The 19,177-nt window shown below is 50.7% G+C and overlaps 1 protein-coding gene across 2 annotated transcripts in view; it reads left to right on the top strand.

The window, feature by feature from the left end:
- The window catches only part of CLCN3 (chloride voltage-gated channel 3), a 1,376,048-nt gene that overhangs the window by 238,590 nt on the left and 1,118,281 nt on the right, over positions 1-19,177 (top strand). For both annotated transcript variants that reach the window (XM_069631401.1, XM_069631403.1), the window contains exon 2: positions 9,008-9,184. In XM_069631401.1, the coding sequence (XP_069487502.1) occupies positions 9,025-9,184 (160 nt within the window). In that variant the 5' untranslated portion in view covers positions 9,008-9,024. The remainder of the gene's footprint in view (positions 1-9,007; positions 9,185-19,177) is intronic.

Consider the following 19,177-nt stretch of genomic DNA (forward strand, 5'->3'; position numbering starts at 1 on the left):
CACCACGAAGCCCTGGGACAAGACTCCTACAGTCATCTCCTGCAGCAGCATTGATTCCACGAACTCTGTAGGGTTGGATCCCTCGGCTCCCTCCGGCAGGCCAACGATACGGATGTTATTCCTTCGGGCACGTCCCTCCGCCTCCTCCGCCCTGCATTCCAGATTGCCCACGCGTTGCACTAGGGCATGGAGGTCTGCTTTATGTGTTGCACAGTCAGCTGTGTTCGGGCCCACCTCCTTTTCCAGATTCTCTGTGCGTTCTGCCAGAGACCTGACATCTTGTTGGAGAAGGTTCACTTCCTCCTGCACTGCCCCTACTTTCAGCTCCAATGCTGCTTTCAATTCAGTCATAGCCAGACCCAGTTTGGTCTCCCAGGCTACTTTCAGATCTGCAATAGCCGCCAGGACTTCCTGGTTGGTGCCCATGGTGGCTGCGCTCCCGGCGGGGATTTTCTCCTTGCTCTTGGCTCCCTCTGGGCCCGGCGGTGTCCTGGCGTACTCTTCCAGTGTGGGCTGCTTACTCTTCGTCCTTAGTGGTTTGCTGGACATGGCGTCGTGACTAGGAATTGTGACCCAACCTCTCCTCTCAACAATCCCTGCGAGATAAAACTGCTGTTGGCGCCAGGGCCCAGGTGGGCCGCGCAAGGGGTGTCTGGGAGCCAATGCCTAGCTGCGGGAGTGGGTCGTGACCTCCCACATAACAATGTTGCTTCACTCTGCACTTGCTAGCACGCACTCACACCGTGAGCCAGCCGGACCAGGCTCCGATAATCACATTGGCTTCTGGCTCAAACTAGTCCACCAGCTCGTCCCTTGCAATTCCCATGCATTCCTCTCATCACCCACGCTCCCCCTCCACTAGGGCGTTGGGTATCTGCTGCAGTTTGTGGTTCTTGGTCTCGAAAGTCAGGCCATGACTATGGTCCACGCAACATCCATCCTCATCCTGGGCCTACCGCCTGCTGGGCAAGTCAGCTGGCCAGTGTGCTCTCCCCTCTACCATGAAATGGGGGAGCGCGCACTTTATTGTGATGCCGCCAGAGCTGCCCGAACGAGGGGACGTCAACAGCTCACAGTCCCATTCAGCCACTTCCCTGACCCGCTAGAGGCAGTCTGCAGAAGCCCGCCTATCCGCTCCCTCCCTCCTTCTCCTTTTGTTAGGGCAGTGTTAGGAAGCTAGCAGTGTTTCTGCATATGGTTCAGTGCAGTTTCATTCTTTTTTTTTTTTAAACGTGTTTATTTTAAACAGGCAGGTTATGGCAATACAAAGCTTAATCACTTGCGACATGTAGCATACAGTAATACCATTTGACGCTCCTCCCACCCCACCCTTCGGTCTCAAGTTCCGTCTTCACGTCCTCGCAGGGGATCTCCATCCTGAATAGTTCTCCTGGCCAGTTGGGACTTGAAAGTCAGGGCCGGGAACCTTTGGTCAAAATCCAATACCGGACCCCAGATGTTGCGAAAGCGATGTAAAGTGCCTGCCCCGGCAGCCTTCTCGGCGATCAGGATGTCCCAGACTTTCATCCACCAGAAAGGCATGAGAGGGCCCTCTGTCGTTTTCCAGGTGCGGGCTATCACGTTCCTGCCCGCAAGTAGGCATTGCGATAATAGTTTGGCCTTGGGACCAGACCTTGGGTAGATCCCGGGGATCGGTGCTCCAAGGAGGATAGGTTCGGGGGCCAAGGGCAGTCGCACCTGAGTGATGTCCGCTATCGTCGCTAGGCATTGTTTCCAAAAGGTTTGAGCCTTGGGGCAGGACCAGCACATGTGGAAGAAGGAGCCTATTTGGCCGCATTGCCTCCAGCATTGAGGGTTGAGTGTGGAGTTTATGTGGTGAAGTCTTAGGGGAGGGTAGTACCACCGGAGGAGGATCTTGTAGGCGCACTCTCTATTTGTGATGCATGATGAGGAGGTGTGAACCCGGGACCAGATGTCAACCCACTGTTGGTCTTCAATCGGATGGCCCAGGTCCGCCTCCCATAGGGCCATATACCGGGTCTTGGAGGTTAGAAAATCCGTTTGGAGGCGCTTGTATAGAGTGGAGATTCTTCCTCGGGGCGGGAGCTCATTAAGGGTCAATTCGATGGCTGTGGGGGGGACGAGTAGCCGCCTGGCAAGTCAGTGGGTGGGTGCACCAGTGGCGTAGCTGGGTATATGTGAATCTATCTTGTTCCTGGATCCTAAAGAGTTCTTTGCATCGCTCAAAGGTGCAGGGTTGCCCCCCTTCAAAAAGTTGACCCAGGGTCTCTAGGCCTCCTGCAATCCAGGCCTTAAAATTCCGGGGAGACAGGAGAGAAGGTCGGGTTCATAAACACCAGGGAGAGGGGGCTGAGCCCCGTCGGGGTCCTCTTCTGTTTCAACGCCTTGTCCCACACCGAAATGGTGTATTTGGTGGATGCCAGAAGATTCCGCCACTGTCGCCGTTCCGGAGGGGGGACATGTGGGAGAAAGCGTAGCGGGAGGGGTAACTGCGCTTGTTCGAGGTCCACCCATCTAGGGCAGTTGGTGAGGACTTGCCATGATTGGATACAGGACAGTTGAACCGCCATTTGGTATTTCTGCAGGTCAGGGACCCCGAGGCCACCCAGTTTTGCGTTGCCCAGCATCGTGGATTTAGGGATCCTGGGCTTTTTCCCCCTCCAAATAAACTGCAGCATTTTCTTCTGTAGGTGTTGAAGGGCTGGCGCCGGAACCGGCACCGGGAGTGTGGAGCACGCATACAGAAATCTCGGTAGTAAGTTCATTTTACAGGCTGCAATATGGCCCATCAGTGATATCTCTTGTGCCGTCCAGCGTCTCAAATCTGCCTCCAAGTTTGTAAATAATGGGGGAAAATTAGCCTGATAGGTCTTGCTTGGGTTGGCCGGGATCTGAACTCCCAAGTAGCTAATTCCTTTGGTCGTCCATTGTATTGGGCACAGCGGAACTAGGGCTTCTTGGGTCAAACCCACTCCCATGGCGGCCGATTTCCAGTAGTTGACTGTGAAGCCTGTGACCCTGCCATAGCTCGTTATCTCAGCCAGGGCTTGAGGGAGGGTGGAGCGGGGTTTCATGATAGTCAGGAGGACATCGTCTGCATAGAGGGCCAGCTTGTGGTGTGCCGGGCCTAACTGAAAGCCTTCGTCTGCAGGGTTCAACCTGATCCGCTGGGCAAACGGTTCCATAATTATAGCGAAGAGAAGTGGCGACAGCGGGCATCCCTGTCGGGTTCCGCAAGTTAGGTTTATGGGTGTCAAGACTTGATGGTCGTGTAGGCGATGATATCTCTGTCCCCAAGTCCCACTCGAGCAAACGATCAATATACTGCTCGAGCAGCCCTTCAGGCCACAGGTGGTGAATGTCGTCAGCCGGAACCAGGAATGCCGGAAGATGTCCCCCCGACCACTGTAAGGCAAACACGCGGGTTAGATAACATTAAGGATTGTGTACGGGGTATATTTGTTATCTACAAGGGAGCTTACCCTGAGTGGTTGTTTGGAAACCAGTGTTGATGTGGGGTGTTTGTCTGAGGGAGCCGGCAGGGTTGACGACAAGGTAGCAGCCTGGCAATGCACTTGAAGGATGGAATCACCACCTGATACGGAACTTGGTACTGTGAGCCAAACAATATGGCACGTGATCCAGAGAGCAGAGTCTAAACCAAGGGGCAATCCAATTGCAGTCCAGGAGGAAAGCCGAGGTCGTGTCCAGGGGGAGCGGTTCAAGACAAGGTACCAAGCAAGGGAAATCCAAGAAGCAGTCCGTGGGAGGAGCCGAGGTCAAAGCCAGAAAGAAGCAGGTCTGGGCGAGGTACAAAAATGGGAAGCGGGTCGGAATCCAAGGGCAAAATCCGAGATCAAGAAAAGCAGCGTCAAGTCCGTAGTCCAACCAAGATCAGCTGTGAAGCGCGGATGGGAGTTTGCGCGTTGCTTTTGAACGCTCGCTCCAGTGACCATGTGACCCACGCACTTGATCGTGATCGGACGCTCCCACGATCACGTGGCTCACACACGTGATTGGCACACACGCGATTGGACGCGTGGAGGAAAAGCGTCCAAGCGCCGGCAGCGGAGACACGGAATGCCCGTGGCGCGTCTCCACGGCAATCGCCAATGCAGAAATGGAGAGCGAGGCATAAACCAGCGCCGCTGAGTTCGGCCAGCCCCTTGTCGGCAAACCTGAGGGTGAGGATGTGCAATGTTGCGTGTGATGACTTGCTGTGCTCTATGTCTCTGCCGTGTACTGATGGAATTACGGGGTGGAACAGGAGGGCTTGTGGATGTGGATGTGGATGGGGGTGTAACAATGGGGGAGGAGAGGGTGCCATTAACCCTGAGAAGGGTTTTGGGAGCTTTGTAGTTTGCCAGCGTCATAGTGCAGAACTCCAGGCCAAATCCAAAAGCCTCAAGGGTGAGCCTCATGAAAGTCCAATCCACTTTGTCGAACGCCTTGGTCGCGTCCAGGGCCAGAAGCACCAATTCCCGGGAATCCCGGGAGGCAAGTTCCACCAGATCCAAGGCTCTTCGAATGTTGTCGGCCGTGGAGCGGTGTCTGAGGAAGCCACTCTGATCCGCACTGATTATCTCCGGCAAGAACTGAGACAGATGTGATGCCAGGATTTTAGAGTAAATATTAGCATCTATGTTGAGCAGGGCAATGGGTCTATATGATGCAGGGTTCTTCGGATCGCCTCCAGGTTTAGGTAATAAGACCGTAATTGACTCCTGCATGGACGGGGTTACAGTGCCCGTGGTCCTGAACGAGTTAAACAACTGTACCAAAGGTGCTAATAGTTGGGGTTTGAAAATCTTGTAAAACCTGGTTGTATACCCGTCAGGGCCAGGGGCTCGGGATTTAAGGGCTTTTATTGCCTCGTCCACTTCTTCGTCAGTAATCAGCGCCTCCAGAGAGTCACGGGCTGTTCTTTTTAACCGGGAAAGTGCTGCACCCCGTAGGTATTCCTTCTGTTCCTCCATGTCCCGCACTGGAGCGGTCATCGCCTGAGTCAGGTGTGTCGCCGCGAGCTACAGTTTGTCCTGGTCAGCGTAATGGACCTTGCCTCATTGGTCCCGCAGGCCCACAATTGTATTGTTCCTCTTCGCCTTGGCAAGTGTGGCCACTAGTAGCTTATTTGCTTTGTTGTTTTTAGCATAATAAAACTGTTTTGCTTTTGCCATTTGGTGGGCATTGTGTTCGGCATAGTGGGCCTCGATCTTTATTTGTGCTATCCGGATGGCCCGCTGAGTTTTAGGGGTCCAGCCCCTCTCCTTATGGGTCCTTTCTGCATTTCTAAGGTCTTCCTCAAGGCCCTGGCGAGTTTGACGTTTGTGTCTATGATAAGCCGCTCCTTGCGCAATCAGTTCACCCCGCACTACTGCCTTCATTGTGTCCCAAGTATTGGCGGTAGAGGTGTCTTCACTGGGGTTCTCCTTAAAGAAGTAGGTGATCATGGTTGCGATTGCGTCTCTGAGTGGCATCTCGTTGAGAATCGGATCATATAGAGTCCATCTGCGCTGTTGGGGGTTAGCTGGTTCCTGCACTCGGATTTCCAGGGTCACCGAAGCGTGATCAGACAAGATTCTGGAGCCAATTGCCACATTGTTGGTGAACGTGAAGATTTGTGGAGACACTAGAAGATCTATCCTGGAGAAGGTTCTGTGGACATAAGAATAAAAGGAAAAGTCTCTTTCGGATGGGTGGAGTACTCTCCATGAATCCACCACCCCAAAGTTCTAAATAGTTGTAGGAGAGCCAGGGCTATGGTGAGGTCTCCGGCACTGGGGGGGGTGTGACTTGTCTTTTGTGGGGTCTGGGACCCCATTGAAGTCCCCTCCAATCACTATCTGGCCTTCCAGAAACGGGGAGAGAGTTGTACTCAAGGATTGATAGAACAGCGCCTGAGTTGGGTAGTATACGGAAATTATAGAATAGAGTTGTCCCAGTAGTAGGCATTTCACTGCCATGTACCGCCCCTGCGGGCAGCTTATAGAGTCTAGAATTTGAGGGTTCAGTCCCCTCCCAAATAGGATAGCTGTGCCACCCCTCTTGGAGTTCCCAGATGCGAAAAGTTGCTCCGGAAAGTTTCGGGAGCGCAGGCGGCTATGGTCTGCCGGCAGCAGATGGGTTTCTTGTAGCATAGCTGCACCTTCGTTCTGAAGCTTCTGTAGGATGGACTTGCGTTTGGCGGGTGAATTTAGTCCCTTGACATTCAGGGAGACGAACCTCAGAGTTCGATGTTCTGGGGCCGGTTCCGGGGAGGTTGACAAGTCCGGGGGTAGAGGGGGAGATGTAGAGGGATCAGCCATCATGTCGCGGAGTGCGTGGCCATTCCCCAACCTGCCTGTGGGGTTTTTTCTCAGGCCGCCAACGGGAGGGCTGAGTTTTAACTGAGGGTGGCTGACTTTTTGCGGGTCTAATGCCTCCCTTGGCCAACGGGGCCATAGAACAGTGTGTAGCCAACATGGCTAACCTTAAAGGTAATCTTAGTGGTTTGTTCCAAGGACTCATAGATGGGACTTTGCCTTGGAACCGGGCATGGACCGTGGAATAATGCCCGCAGCATTAAGAATGAAGCTTATCTGTGTTCCTGAGGGTGCTGATCGGAGCATGGTGCAGGGCTGCAAGCCGGGGTCGAGGTGGAAGCTCCATCATGGGGTCGCATCCGGCTATTTCCTCTTCCGGAATCTGGGGACCTTCGACCAAGAATCTTGTGTGAGATTAGGAGAGGCCACCCGGTTTGAGTCAGCCGTTGCTTCGGAGGGCAGGAAAGACGAGGGTTTGGAAGCATCTGGGCACAGGATGTCGGTAGCATCTTCCAGGTGGCTAATTTTCCTGAGCGAGCCCTTATATGAAAATTGCAAAGCTGTGGGCAAGAGCCATCTGTAGCGGATTTTTTGAGCCTGAAGAAGGATGGTTAGAGGGCGAAGGGCTCACCTCTTTTGAAGAGTAAGAGGAGAAAGGTCCTGAAAGATCTGGAGGGAGGTCCCTTGGAATGTAATTTCGTCTTTGGAGCGGCTTATCGCCAATATAGCTTCCTTCGTGGTAAAGAAGTGCACCCTAGTGATGACATCGCAGGGGCCATACGATTCTTCTCCGCGCCGGGGGTTCAGCCTGTGGGTGCGACCTAGGAGAAGCTGTGAATCTTCGAGGTCAGGGAGGAGAGATTGGAAAAAGAGGCCCACATATTCAGCCAATCCCTTGTCTGGGATCGAAGTGGGAACCCCCCGAATGCGGAGGTTGTTGCGTCGGGCCCTATTTTCGAGGTCCTCTTGCTTGTATTCCAGGATGTCGTACTTGTCCTGCAATAGTCCGATTGAGCGTTGGACCTCAGTTAGCGCGGAGGCATGATCTTGGATATGATCCTCAACAACTCCCACTCCTTGTTCAACCTCCGAGACTTTTTTATCTGTGCTTTCCAGTTTAGTTGTGAGTTACGCCATACAAGGGCGGAATTCTGATTTGATATCCTCCATGAATTCACGTATATCTTCTTTGGTTGCCAAAGTTCCCTTGTTATCTAGGGATTCCCGTGAGATAGAGGGGCAGGAATCTTGTTTTTTAGCTTTGTGGGAAGCGGTCAGCAGAGTTGCTATGTCCGAAGACTTGGTGGTCTTTTGTTGCTTGGTCATCGCGCTGGTTGTCAGCGGCGGGACGGTGGCCGCCGGGAGCGATGTAGCGGGCCCACAGAGGCTAAGAAGCGCTGCCACTGCGGGATGTAGGCCTTATCCGCGGGCAGCAGGGCCGTGGGCCGGGGCGCCTCAGGAAGGGCTCAGGGAGAAAAGCATGCGGGCTAGGCCTACCTTAGATCTCTCAAGGGGCTCCTGCTGAGGGCTATCGCCGCCAACCGTTGGGTGGAGGGTCTCCCATCACCGCTCCAGGGAATTGAGTCGCTTCAAGGGCCGTTGCATATGTCCATAGGCCGGAAGGTAGGCCCCACCGGGCACCCAGGTGGGCCACTAACGGAACCCGCGTAGATCTCCGTCCGCTGGATGTGTAGCTGTAAGGCGGCGTGGGCCGGGGCGCCCCAGGAGGAAGAGAGAGAGGGTGCACAAAACGGGGCCAGTGCATGCGGGGCTTCTCGCCGGTTCTAGGGAGGGCCCGGGCCGCCCTCACTGGCCGATGGAAACAGTCCCCGCTTCTTGTCTGGATATCCGGATACTCGTCCGTCCCCTCCGGCTCGAGTGCTACGGGGAGGATCGCCTCCAACTCCTGACTGCGCACGCCATCATACGTGTGCCCGCCATCTTGGATTCGCCGAGCGACAGAGGGGGGGGGACCGGGATTCAAGCGACGAGTACAGACAAAGTGCTCCCTCTCCCGGCTTTCATCTTTGAGCTGCTAGTACCCCATCGGTTCCGATCCACATAGCTGGCGTCGATGGATCGTGTAGGCCACAGGAACCGCACAATTTTAGCTATAGCAGCGGGCAGTCCACAGGTGGCTTTAGAGGAGTGACTGCATCGTGTCGGCTCCAATTCACGCCCACAGTGCAGTTTCATTCTTAACAGATAATATGAGGAGGGAGTTATTATAATGTAGAATGCTGTTAGGTTCATTTTCAAAGCGTTCTGCTTGTTTACTAGTTGAGCCATCCTTTGTATGTTTAGGTGAGGTAATTGGTGATGGAGATTGAGATGAGATGATTGGAAGATCTATATAGACCAACAAAAGTGCGATTGGTTTTTGAAGTGTGTTAACTCAAGGATGCAGGCTAGTTTTTTGGGGACTCTGATGCAGGTAGTGAAACTGATTAATGAAGACAAACTACTGTGCACTAGGACTTGTGCGGTATAAAGCAAATCGTGTAAAAGTATAGAAGTAGTGAAAGAATTTCCTATCTGCTTTGCATATTTTGTTGCTATTTCCTGCTTTGTGCCAAGCTTCAAATGACCAGTCTCCCAGTTGTCACTGTTGCCCTGGAAATAATAAATCATGTGAAGCTTTTTGTTTTTTTTCTCCCTGAACACAGGTTATAACAGTGACTCTCAAATAACAATAACATCATTTTCTTTTTTGCTTTCCATAGGTAATCTAAACAGCTAAATGGAGTCTGAGCAGCTGTTCCATAGAAGCTACTATCGTAACAGTTACAACAGTATCACTAGTGCAAGTAGTGACGAAGAGCTTCTAGATGGAGCAGGGATTATTATGGACTTCCAGACTTCTGAAGATGACAACCTTTTAGATGGTGACGCATCTAGTGGTAAGTTGAGAATTCCTAATGTACCTGGTATCGCTAATGAAATCTGCTGAACTTAGATTTTGGTTTTAAGTTGACTGGCTTGGTCAAGATTATTTAAGGAATAATACCTGCTTTATTGGGTTTACTGGGCAGCAACGCGCCACTGCTTGCGCTAATAGGTCTGAGGGATATATATTTATATTTATATATTTTGTATTGTATAGTGGTTAAAACATGTTCAACCTTAACAATATCAAACAAAAGAAAAGGAAAATAAGAGTGTTTTATAAAATCATCAACAACGAGAGAAGCCCTAAAAGCAACATGCAGTCTAGTTGTAGAATGAACCACATGTGCTGGACAATTAAAACTGACCTCTGACAATCAGGAGATTTGTGTGGAGTGGTAGAGAGAAGGCGCAGTCTGGGTGAAGTGTAAGCCAAAGCAGCAGATGTGCTGAAGCAGACCGTGTGTGAACAGGCAGGTGCTTTTAGGCTACTGTTCATCAGCCGGTGGTAGCGGCGTGGCAAGCGACCCAGCGTACTGAGGCATACTCCAGGGAGAAGCTGCAAGGATACCAGAAGCAGCCAGGAAGCTGTACCGAGTGCGATGAAAGCAGCTAAGTTGCCCACGAGTGAACACGGGAACAAGAACAATGCTGGAAACAGGTCTGCCAAGTAGGAGACGCCATTCTCACCTGGTAACTTTGCAGCAGCAGGGTTCAGGAGGTCTGGGACTCAAGGAAACAGCGAGTTGTCCCGAATACAGTGGGAACCCCAGGCGTACCGACAAGCGCCCGGACATTTAAATGAGCCATTTGAATACCGACCAAGTAAATTTGAAAGACTGTATTTGGATAATTCCTCATGCCTGATATGTCACTATGAGAAGCTGAAGCAAATGTGATTATAAATAAGTGAATGTTAACAAAGAAGTTGAAAGACCAGATTCTCCGTGCATAAAGAGGTCAAATGGGGAAGGTTTGAGTAAACATTTTCCTAAGTAAATAAGTGTTGTTAGAGAAGTTGAGAAGTGGAACTTGAACAAGCCTTCATGTGTAAGTGGTGCATATGAGGGAGCTTTGGGACAAGTAAAAGTAAGCAGTGGAACTTCAACAAGTCTTCATATGTGAGAGTTCCATATGGGGGAAGCTTGAGGCAAGTGATGTGAAGAATCCTACAGATTCCTCACTGAAACTGTGCTAAAGTCTCCTCCCAGGTGGCCAGGGAAAGGCAGACGCTTCCTGATCCTGACCTTGGGGGTGGTGTACGTCGGGAGGATCACCTGGGAGGAGATGGGCCCAGGGTGGTGAGGAGATCCTGTGGGATGAGATGCAGTATTTGTCCTCTGAAAGGAAGTGCCTTTCTGGGTTGCTGAAACAGGTAATGGTATGTTGTTGTTAGAAGGTCCCTGGCCTTCATATAAGATATGTGACCCGGGGTACACGTTCTGTTAAAGCGTTTCAGGATGAACACTCTCCTTACTCCCAAAGGTATAAGGTAAAAGGAGTGGGCAAAAATGCCCCGAGTCAAATATCTTCCTCTGTAACCATAAATTCTAAGAGTGGATCTTTTAATGAGTTTAAGGGAAATAAAACTTCCCTTAAAATTATTTCAATTGTTAAAATAACTAACTTTGTTGAAGGGGACTACATGTCCCATATTCCCATGAGTACTGGGAGGAAGAGGGCTATCAGTAGTCAGGCTATTAAGCCTAACATCCCACACCTGCAGTAACCTGGGAGGCATTAAATGCCCTTCAGGTGCGGGTAGTTGGAAGGAGCTGGAACTGTGACTGGAGTGCAAGTTGTAGCAGAAAGAAGAGGAAACAAAGCTGGCAAACCAAGCAGAAGTGGGAGAACAATAGGGACGCTTGAACGTGGAGAAAATCCTGTTCCCCCAAACTCTGATGTGCAGAGGCTATGCAGCAGAAGGCGTGCCTGAGAGCTTTCTTTCCCCTTGTGAGACTGATTGCTGTGGTTGCCGTGCAGAGAACGTGTTGGAGACGAGGCGCAGTTGTCAAGCCGTGGGTCTTGGGAGTGAGAGGGGCTCCATAAATGTGTGGCCAGACTGAAGACCCCTTCAGAGAGGAAGGATGCGGGTCCCTAAGAAGCCAGAAGCAGTAGAAGTTGTGGCAGAAGTGGTGGAATCGGTGAGATCCGCCGAGCAAGTGTTTAAGCTGGTGAGTGAAGCCTGGCGTTCTAATACCTTCCACAAGCATTGCCGTCAACAGTATCCAATTTCCTATTCACTCACGTGTTATTTAAAGCAAGTAGAAGTTGTTTGTTGAAGTTATAATCCATGAACAATGGAAAAGTAACACTTGAGTATATGAAGAAAGTCTTTTTATTCGTGTGAAGAGCAAACACTGCTTAAACCCATTGTTAAACCCTTAACAGACTATCTACTTAAAGGAGTGGTCGCGTGTCACTAATTAAGAAGAGTGAACGTTCCAAAGGCCAGTACTGAATACCTAACCTTGATCAAAGATTTATCTACGTTTTTAACTTGTGGAAACTAAATCAAAGAGTGGTTGCGTGTGCCTAATTGTGATTCTTAAAGACTGATATATTATTTACTTTAACGTGGCACACCTCTTCATCTATAAGTCGTGAAAGTATATCTACTATTGAAGAAAAGAACAAGCCAAGAGCCTCCCAATATTAAAAGTGAAACTAGCCTTTCTCAGAGTTGAAAAGCAATCTAACTGTTACTGTGAAGTTAATAACTCAACTGGCCTAATATACATGTGGGCAAGCATTACATGAAGCTAAGAGCGTGGCATCAAGGTTTCTGGGTAAATACTTGGGCTGATAGCTGGCAGAACGGTGAAGGTAAAGCTGGTGATGAAAAATTGGCTGCTTGTAAAGACTATTTTGAAGTTGACACAACCTGTAGTGCCAAAGACTGTGGAAGATAGAGAGAAGTGAGTCTTAAAGGCAAACCCAGTTAGCTATTGTGGCAGACTGACAATAGCGGCAAAGAGGCTGCCCCTTTTGAAGAGAGATATTCAGAGGAAGAGTGCCTTGCCTGCTTGAATGTGTTGAAGTACTTTAAAGTGTATCTTGCCAAAGCCTGACAAGAATTACAAATCACTGAAGCTGTGGTAGTAATCCAAAGTACTAAAGCTGTGGTGGTATATCTGGTTGTCAGTAGATGCAAAATTGTAGTAGCCTAACCAAACAACAAAGGTGACTGTTCTCATGGGGAATCAAGTAGAAGTGAAGTTGCTGAAGTGGAAGAAGCAGCACTGTGAATTCATCCTGACAAATATACAATTGTGAATTCAAAACCTGTAACTAAGGGAATACTGTTGACCAAGAACTGTGTATCACTGATAGCTGTGGATATTGCATTACTTTTGAAATGTGGCAAGTCATCTTGGAGAGGGGACAGATCATTGTGGTTGGGATTACCATTGCTATTGGTTGGAAAGTGGATTTTCCACCAAGGAGAACAGATTTACTATCATTAGAACTTTGGTTAACACATCTTACTTTGACTTTGAAACCTCAAGAACTGATTTGAGCCATTTCTTTCTTTGGTTGAACATTAGCAGAGTTAACCATGAATCCTGGGGAAGCAAAGGCACCCAGGGCATCAGAAGGTTATTCAGAAACTGTGAATGCTGTTTGTTATGTTGTATTATTTTCTTTGTGTATTTGTTGTTTAGTGTGAGAGTCAGATATCATGTGTTAGTGCTTTCCCTTCGCTTTAGTTAGGCAGGGAAATCCTCAGCAGAGTAGGGATAGAGAGGCATTTTGCTACATTTATTTTGAGAATAAAATGGCATGTTTTGAGAAATCTTCAAACAGTTGTCCACCTTGCATTACTGACCCCTCACAGTGACCTCCAAAGTTAAGGCAATATAGACAGTATAAGAGTGTTAATATGCTATACTGCAAGATAGCATAAAGTGAAGATAAAGAAAGTGAACATTGTGAAGAATGACCTGGTGAACAAAACACATCAGGCAACAAACCCTTTTGGAGAAAGATACCTGGCAGGGGAGTACACCAGGGGATCTGCAAGAACCAAATGGGGGGCGAGGAGGGATTCCTGGCATGGGAGTATACAAAGCAATCCCTAAAATCGATTATAAGAAGAGTATACCAGGGAACCATTGTTGAAGCAGTAAGGCGAAAGAGACATTTTTTCATCCCGTCATTTCTGAGAAAGAGACATTTTTCCATAAGTAGTTGTGAAAAATAGCCATTCTAACCTCATTCAAAGCTGAAGGTTTGGCCACCTTCATGGGGAAAAAGGCATTTTTGCTATTTCTACTATCATTGTTTGGTAAAAGACACATTTCTTTGCCATTCTTAAGAGACTGCTTTTGTGAAAGAAATATCTTAGTCATCCTTAAAACTCAGACTTTAAGAAAGATACTGTGGGGGCTGCTGATTGAAGCGTCTCCGTGTGAAGCCCGGGAATTATGAGAGTTTCACCGGCTGCAGCACCTCACGGGTTCCTATAAACCTGGGGCATCCTTCATAAGCTGAAGGGGAGCAATCGAGATGAGAAGCGGCGCCAGGAATAAATGAAATAATGGCTCTGTCGCGCCCACGGCAGAGCTCTGTTAAAATGGCAGCTGCTCGCCGGTGAGACGCTGATCCCACCGCCTGACCTCCTCCCCCAGGCCCTGCGATCTCCCTGGGTCTGAGGTGGTGGCCCCGCCGGGCAGAGAAGCTGGGAAGAACGCCGCAGCTCATACCCACAAGCCGGGGGGTGCCAGTAAGGAAGAGACATCACTTCAGGACCATAACATCAGAGTTGACCCGCGGCCGATGGGGTGAGGAAGTGAGAGGCCCCCCTTTGACTGACAGCTGGCACCCTGCAGGAAAAGGAACCACAAAAACTCATAACGTTATCTGACAAGCCTGAGTGAGTGCTGTGTAAAAATCCTTGTCTGGCAAACTGGAAGCCCAACCCCCGGGGGATTGCTAAGTGGGGGGATCCGGAGGGAATCCACCCCGGGCTCGGTGGAGCACTCCCCATCCGGGCCTCAGCAACAGTCTGTGCTTCAAATGATACAACTCTAAGGAGGCTGGAGCATCAAGATAGAGAGGTGCATCTGACTCTGACCACGCAACCTCACCGGAAAGAGGAGATATAAGTCTGAGAATCGCTTCAGTTGCCGCAGTCCAGTGAAATATAGTGCATGCCTAGAGCGACGGCTCAGACAGCACAAATTATGTTCAAACCGCAGAAGCCGCAAAAGAATGCTGACCTAGCCACTCTCTTATAACCTCAAGAGAGAGGGGAAAAAGTAGAAGCGGCAAGGGCCTAGACCCATTCTCCAGAGCATCCCATAGAACAACTAGCCATGAAAGATGATCTTCAGTCCTTCGACTGAAATTAAAATGGAATTTCACAATTGTAGGACAGAGATCTCGACGAAACTAGACCGTTTAGATCATCAGGTTCTAGAGATGGAACAAAGGCTTGGTGAGGTTGAAGACCATTCTGCAGAACAAACAACATTAGTGGTATAGTTACAATGTAGGATTGAGGTGCTAGAGGAGAAAAGCAAAGCCATGGAAAATAAACAAGAAGACCTGAAGAATAGAGCCCATACAAATCACCTTTGGGTCAGGGGTGCTGTTGAGCAGCCATAGGCAATGGAGGTCTAAGAAAGAGCTCCGGCCCCAGCAACATCCTGATAACTCTATTATCCTTTAAATGTCAGAGTTGATTACATTGAGAAGCTGTCTGAGGAAGCTGTGACCATTGGGCGCTCCCCGTTCAAAGCTGGTTCCAATCCGTCCACAGAGAGAAGAGAACGGACCGGTGGCACATTAACCTGCCTGGGGCCGACTGGGACATCCAGGAGAGCCTGAAACAAGCTACCCAGAGCTGCAGCGTTGTTGGCCTGGAAGGGGGAGGAGCAACGAATGCTAGCAGCCGGAACCGCATCGTTTCCCCGGCAAGAAGCATTGGCTCCTGTGCGTTCCTCATCCAGAGCCGGCCATAATTTGCTTACAGGAAGGAAAGCAGGCTCGTTGTTGGTCTGGCCTGGCCAGGGACGAGGAGGAAACTTGTGTGAACTGGAAGCAGGCTGCCCCACGTCGCTGCGTTTTCGACCTAAATGAGGGAGAAAAAGTGAGGACCGGCAGCCCGATCCATGTGACTCTCCTGCGACATGTAGATCTCTGACACACAGACGGAGGGCGTCCCCAGCCCAAGAGTGGTCCCACGGACCCTGTCGGGGGTCTCAAAAGCCCGGCGAGCGGTGAGTCAGGGGTGAGTCAGGGGTTAGGCGTGCGAGAGGGCCGCAGTTGAAGGATCTCACACGGTGATGACTGGTGAACTGTCAACAGTGTAATCTGGCTTTGTTGAATGGACACAGCACCCGACCACTCCCCTCCCTGCTGAACCTCGGACCACTGCCCATTTAGGCTCTAATGATGAGATAATCCATGTGGGGGGCCGCACTGCGTACTGCAGCACTATCTTCCTAAATCTGGAAAATAACTCGTGAGGAAGCATATGATTGAGCCAGATAGCGCTGATCACCAGAGGATATCCATACGATAGTTGGTCACCTCCACACCATCCTTTAAAACCCACACCCCTTGCAGTGCACTGCAAATCCAGGACCCAGTGGGGAACTAGAGAGAGCTATAACCTGGAAACCTAAAGCTTTCTTGTGCAGTATTTGTCTGGGGTGATAATAGACTGTGGATTCAGACTCTCCTGTAAAGACAGAGGGAGACATATCCTAGCATCACATATGGCAAACTAAGTAGAATACCACTGGATTCAAGAGCACAACGTAGAAACAAAGTGGACAATAACCTGCTGAAATAAGAAATCCAGCAATACAGGGAGCGATAGAGGAAGTCTGGGACCCGAAAGACAACATGACCAAAGGGGCTGGGAATTAAAAAGGCACAACTAATTTGTTTACCAGTGCCCAAGCAGTGGCCCCACAACCCTTAAACAAGACACAGGCAGAGAACTTGAACACTATAACTGGAGAGACATGAGCAGACCAGCTGATTATAGCAATGCAGAGTGGTTCATGTCCATTAATGTTAAGTTGGACGATATTGTTGCAACAATTGGGTATTCAAATCCAAACTGGAAAAGGAGACTGCCCAGATCAATGAAGCAGAAACCAGAATTGGTGAGGTGGAGGACAAGGTGGCCCGTCACGATCTTGACATTGCAGAACTCAAGACCAAACTCATTAAAGTACGTGGCAAGTGTGATGATCTCGAGTCGCGCTAGAGACAAAACAACATATGCATCGTTGGTGTGCCAGAGGCGGCATGCAAGGCACCCATGAAGACGTTTATCCATGTTTGGATCTTCCAAATTCTCCACACGTGTTTTGGTAGAACGAGCCCACCATACTCTAGCTAAGTTGCCTAGACCAGGAGCCCCTCCGCCCACGATCATAGTGTGACTACTTAATTACAGAGACTGGGCCCTCATCCTAAAACTCTCCTCGAGCAAGGGACACTCTGATACGAATCGAATAATGTCCATATTTACCCTGACTTTGCTGCTGGAGTACAGGTTCTTGGATGTTCATACAATACTGTGAAGAAATTACTAAGAGCCAGGCGCGTTCCATATGCCCTTATGTTCCCTGCTAAGCTACGTATTCAGCATGGGGGCAGGGCGCACTTCTTTGAAAATACTTCAGTGGCCATAGCCTATGTGGAGGTGATGATCCCGCTCCCAGCCCGTGACCAATGGTGTGATCAAAATCATGGTCCAGAAGCAGAAGCTGTTCGGAATGATGTGGGTGACTGAACGGGAAGCCCCCAGATAACCTCAAGATAACAATATTTGACTTGGACATGTTTATTTGTTAATTAAAGCCGGGGCACATGGCTGTAGAACTGACCGTTGCAAGTGAAGGCTGCTCAGGGCGGTCCCTGGGAAAGTTCCACGGTTATACACGGGAAACATCATCGCGTTGGGGTAGAAGGTGAGAGAGTGAGGAGGAGGGCATGGTGGGACGACCTCAGAAGGGTAATTATCTGGAGAGGTGGGAGGGATGGAAGTTCAGGGATGTATAAAGTAAAAAATAATTGTCTGGGGGGGCGTGGCCGGCCAAGGACCCGTTCAGATGGCTCCGAGGTAGGCTCTGTAACCCCCTTTGCCAACACGGCCCAAACCCCCCACAAATGTGACAGTTTTTGGCCGGAAAAGGAGGCAGATGTGGCAGAACACATAAGGCACCGCCGGGGAAGAAGAGAAGCGACGTGGAGCTACCGCAAGCGAGTTTGAAGCGTTTAAATGAGACGACCCGAGCCAAGATGGCGGCCCGGCGCTGAAGAAAAAGCGCCCGACGGCTGAGGAAAGATGGCCCCATCTTGCTCCTATGTGCAAATAATCATCAATCTCCAACCGTGGACGAGACCGAGGACCCGGGGCCCCGTCAGCGGGGAGTGAGTGAAAAGCTGCGGCCCTGGTGCGCTGCCGGCGGGGGGGCGCTCTGGACCCCGAGAACGACAAGAGGCAGCGAACCAGCGCATGTGCCCGCCCACAGAAGATCCAGCAGGGCTGGGCACTAGAACTGTCACCGAAGTAAATGCAGGCCGAGGAGCAGCCAGCGGAACCACCGAGCTCCAGATGAGTGGCAGACAAAGCGAGAAGACAGCGTGAGCTGGGAGCGGAGGCAGCAGAGGCTCACGGTGACCGCCGGACCCACCTGAGCTGCGGCCCACGCTGGATACATGAGGTGAGAGGGGGAATAGAGGCACTCGCACGCGACAGTGGGGAGGCAGTGCGGTGGAAGGCCGCTCCGGAACATCGAGCACCGATCGGGCGCACATCAGCCTTCCCCCGTCCCATTGAGCCGCTAGAGCGGGGCCGTGACTCCAGCGTGCCCCGGCCAGGTGTGGGCTTGGTGGGACGCGGGGGAGCTAAGAAGGCCAAACCTCAGCGCCTAGCGGCCTGGAAGGGATGCGAGGCCTGCGGGGGTTGGGAGGGGGAAGAGGCCCAGAAAGCGGTGCAAGGCCCGCAGGAGGGAGAGCACACCAACGCAACACGCGCGTCACTGGAGCACACTATGGGGAGAATTCCCTACGCAATATAATAAGATTTGGCACCCATTAAATACACCAAAGAACTGCTGCAGGGCGGCATGCCCTGCTCACGCAACTAAGGATGTGCCTTCCCGCGACTCACCCTGTGGCCATGGAGCCGATGACCCTGCAACCCAGCAGGGTGTAAGAACCCAATAATGGCGGAATCTACTCAATAAGCTGCCCACAAGTGGCCCCCAATCAATAGAGCGATCTGAAAAGCCTGGAGGAGAAGCAGGAGGGACAGACTTAAGAGGCCCAATACTCAAAGATGGCTCAGGGCACCTGGCAGAAACCAAAACCTTTATAGGGCTCCACAGTAAGGAGGTACAAGGAAACCACCTGTGCCAACACAGCACACTCTACAAATACACCAGAAGCAAGCTCAGCCCCATCGTGCTCCCGTCCTCCCCCCCTCCCACTCAAGATATGTCCAGGCAATCTACTAAATCGAAATGAGGAGCATCAGGGGACATCAAGGTGATGATGCAGGCGGCGGAGACCCAAAAACGGGGCCAGATCCAGGCTACTGCCCAGGTACACCTCTCCCCAACGGAAGACCCGGTTGACACAACGGACCCGCCAATCCGGAAATCGGACCTCCTGGCATTGCTTCAAGAACTGAAAAAATACATTAAAGAAAAGCGCCGCAGACCTGGCTAAAACTATAGCCGGTCTCAACAAGGGGGTCATAGCAGTTGAAAGAAGAGTGGACGAGGTGGAGACCACGATGGCCGAACAGGGACAGGAACATGAAGAATTAACCAAAAAAGTACAGGAGCTTGAACAGCAGATGGAACGGGTTCAAAATAGGCAGGAAGATGCCAAAAATAGGTCTAGAAGGAATAACATACGGATCCGATGAATTCCAAAATCCGTGGCAGACCCTGAACTACAACAATAGACCTATTCCAATACATCCTAAGCACTGGGGAAGACGAGGACATGGTCCTGGACCATACGCACAGGGT

Source organism: Ambystoma mexicanum, chromosome 6q (genome assembly GCF_040938575.1).
Source record: "Ambystoma mexicanum isolate Mex_15411 chromosome 6q, UKY_AmexF1_1, whole genome shotgun sequence".
NCBI classification, from domain to species: Eukaryota; Metazoa; Chordata; class Amphibia; order Caudata; family Ambystomatidae; genus Ambystoma; species Ambystoma mexicanum.